This window comes from Leishmania panamensis (genome assembly GCF_000755165.1).
Source record: "Leishmania panamensis strain MHOM/PA/94/PSC-1 chromosome 29 sequence".
Classification (NCBI taxonomy): domain Eukaryota; phylum Euglenozoa; class Kinetoplastea; order Trypanosomatida; family Trypanosomatidae; genus Leishmania; species Leishmania panamensis.
In genome coordinates, this window is record NC_025875.1 from 421,403 (window position 1) to 424,366 (window position 2,964).

The window sequence follows — 2,964 nt, forward strand, 5'->3', positions numbered from 1 at the left end:
CCCACCCCACAACCAAAGAGTAAGCAACACAGAAACCCCTGTGTGCGAGGGGAAGAGACAAGCAAGAGCGAGCCTCTCTACTCCCTTCACGTGGCTACGACGCTGCGCTGCACATTTGAAGAGGCGGCGGCTGGCGCTTGTTTATTCCTCTTTTCCACCCTTTGCCAGGAATTCCAGAGGTGACGAAAAGAGTTGTGGTGCGGTGCTCGCTTGTTGAAGCAGTGCATGCGCTTCTTCATTGTCGTGCTTGACTTTCCCTCTGTGTCGAAGGGGCGGGTATACAGTGCACGTCCGTTGTTTTTGTATGCCTGCTTACCTTTTGGGAGACTCTCCCTCACCGCTGTGGTGGGGCGGGGGGGCCGCTGCCTTCACCCCCCCTCCCCTGCTCCCCGCACTCTTTGAGCAGCAGACCGACCGGACACTACCATGCGCGCTTTCTGCTGCTCACCTCGTCCCTCCTTTCGTTTTCGTTTTCTCTATCGCCTCTGCCTCACCAGTCATATACCCGGGCGTGTTGCCGTTGTCGGTTTCTTTGTGGTTATCATTTCCCCCCTTTTTTACCCTCTCGCTGGCGCATTCACTCGACTACGCACCCACACACGCTTTCTCACATGAGTGTAGCCCCAAATCACACTGCTCTCACGTAACGTGCCTCTCGTCTCTCTCTCTCTCTATTTCCTTCCCCCTTCCGAGCTCTATTCGTCTGCTGCTAGCGTAGCGGAGGATCTGCGTGTGCACGTGCACGTGTTGAGGACGCCACACACAGGCGCAGAAGCTTTTTGTGCGCCTTTGCGTCCGCTGTTCTCACGCGTCGACTCAACCCCTTCAAGCGTCGTACGAGGCTTCGCTAAGGAATATGGACTTTAACCCGATTAGCATTGAAGAAGGTGGCCATACCCAGCGCCAGAACGGCGTGGCGAATGCAACTGCCAGAGTGCGCGCCGCTGGCCGAGGTGATGCAGCCGGTCTGCTCAGCCAGCACGCGTCCTTCGGCGACGCGCTTCGTGCCTGCCGTAACGCATTTTACTACCACACAAGTTGGTCGGTTCCATACCCCGAGGTGCCTGCTGTCCCGATGCTGTACTACCCTGACGAGTATAAGCGCATGGTTGAGTCCACCATGCCACTCGGCATCATGCAGTCGGAGCTGGACGCAATGCAGACGGGCCTCCTCGACAGCATTCCGCTGGCGTACTACCCGTTGGAGCCGAATGCGCTGGACGAGGCACGGCAGGCGCTGAGGCGTGCGGCGCCGCCGAAAAAGCGTGCAGCGGCTGCAGCAGAGGTGGACGACGCGACATCGTCTTCATCTACCTCGGCAGCGAATGCGTCCGATCGTGCTCGCCCGCCGCACGGTCGCCTCGATCCTGGCGACGCGGAGATTGCGAGCATTGTGGTCGACGCGAATGAAATTCAGATTCGCAACCTGCCGTCGCTCACCCAGGTGCAGCGGCCCCTGTACACGGATATCGGTTTGGTGCCGCAGAAGGAGCGGCATGCCGCGCGTGTGGCGCGTACACAGCCCACGGAGACAAAGCCACATGATGCCGCGCTGACGACAGAAGAGGTGGTGCGGCAGTGGCGTCTCGACGTGCAGTCGTCCTTCGTGCAAGTCTCGCAGATTGACAGCGGCTTTGCGCGCTTCATTGGGGAGGTTGCGCACGCAAAGCTTGGCCTGGACCGAAACAATGTCTCACATATGCGCCTGACGCGTGCACTGTGGGCTCTTCTTTATCAGGACACGACGAAGCGGCAGCAGCGCAAAGTCTGGTACGCGATTTGCCACTTCTCCTCTATCTTTAGTGACACCCCAGCGGCCTCTGAGGCGGCGGTGGCGCAGCTGTTGCGCGAAACGGAGGCGCTGGGGTTGTCTCAGTACTCGACCAGCTGGCGCCCTCTGTTGATGGAGTACACGCGGGCTGTGAGCGACTACATCGCAGCGCTCCCCGGCGGCGTGGAGCAACGTCGCGAGAATCTGCAGTTTCACGCCAAGGAGCTGGATCAGCTGTACACGGGTAACGTGTACACCAACATCAAGCTTGACGGCAAACTGGCCCGCACGAGTGCTGATCGTCTGAAGAACACCATTTACCCAGTAGAAGTGATGCCAGTGTACCCCAGCGGGTACCAGCAGGCGGCTTCACTGGGAGCTGCTGTGATGCGGCTGCACGACTCGGAGGAGCTCGACTTCCTCGCTGAGCGTGACGCCTCGTTGCACCACGTCATTCTTCCTGACGCTGTCTTGCCCAAGGCCGCTGCCGCACGGCCGAACATGCTTGTCGGCAGCTGCAATCTTCTTGTCGCTGACGACGGTGACTTCGCGAATGTGCAGAGGGGCGCGACTATTCGGTACAGCGTCTCGACGGAGAACACCTACCAGACCCTGCGCCAGGACCCGATGAGCACGGCCAGCTACCTGCTGCGGGTGGGACAGGTGGCGACTGACGCCGCTGCTTCCCTCGGCGCCAACCACGACGGTCGCTACGTCATGTACGACCGTGTTGGCCACCGCGATGTTTACCAGAAGACCAACCATACGGACACCAACACGCTCTCGCGCTACGTGGTGATGTTCACTGACATGCCGGCCGCGGCCGGGGCTTCTGAAGCAACCGCTGGCGCTAGCAGTAGTGGCCACCTCAACAGCGTGAAGCGAGAGCGTGAACAAGTGCCGGCTCACGAGGCGGCGGCGGAGACCTCGGAGCCTGTTGTACAGGTGCTTCGCACAGAATGATGGTAGCAGGGGGATGGTGGACTAGATTTAAGGCGGGAGAGTGCTGCGACTGCTGAGGGGCAGAGCTGACTCATTCCCTTTCTAATATGGCAAGGGAGTTGGGTGCGAGAGGGACGACGGGAGAATGGGGGGGGGGGGGTAGCAGCTTTTCTGTGAAGAACTGGAGCGTTGGTGTGGGAAGGATTTCGGGTTTTTTCTGTCACCTTTCTCTCCGCATTGTTCACCTTGTA

General features: G+C 59.7%; 1 protein-coding gene across 1 annotated transcript; it reads left to right on the forward strand.

Moving 5' to 3' along the window:
- Positions 1-856: 856 nt before the first annotated feature.
- On the forward strand, positions 857-2,734 carry LPMP_291140 (hypothetical protein; the record flags this gene model as incomplete). The annotated part of the gene is made up of 1 exon (XM_010702420.1): positions 857-2,734. One exon carries the CDS (start codon positions 857-859, stop codon positions 2,732-2,734), a length of 1,878 nt encoding a protein of 625 aa, XP_010700722.1.
- Positions 2,735-2,964: the final 230 nt, after the last annotated feature.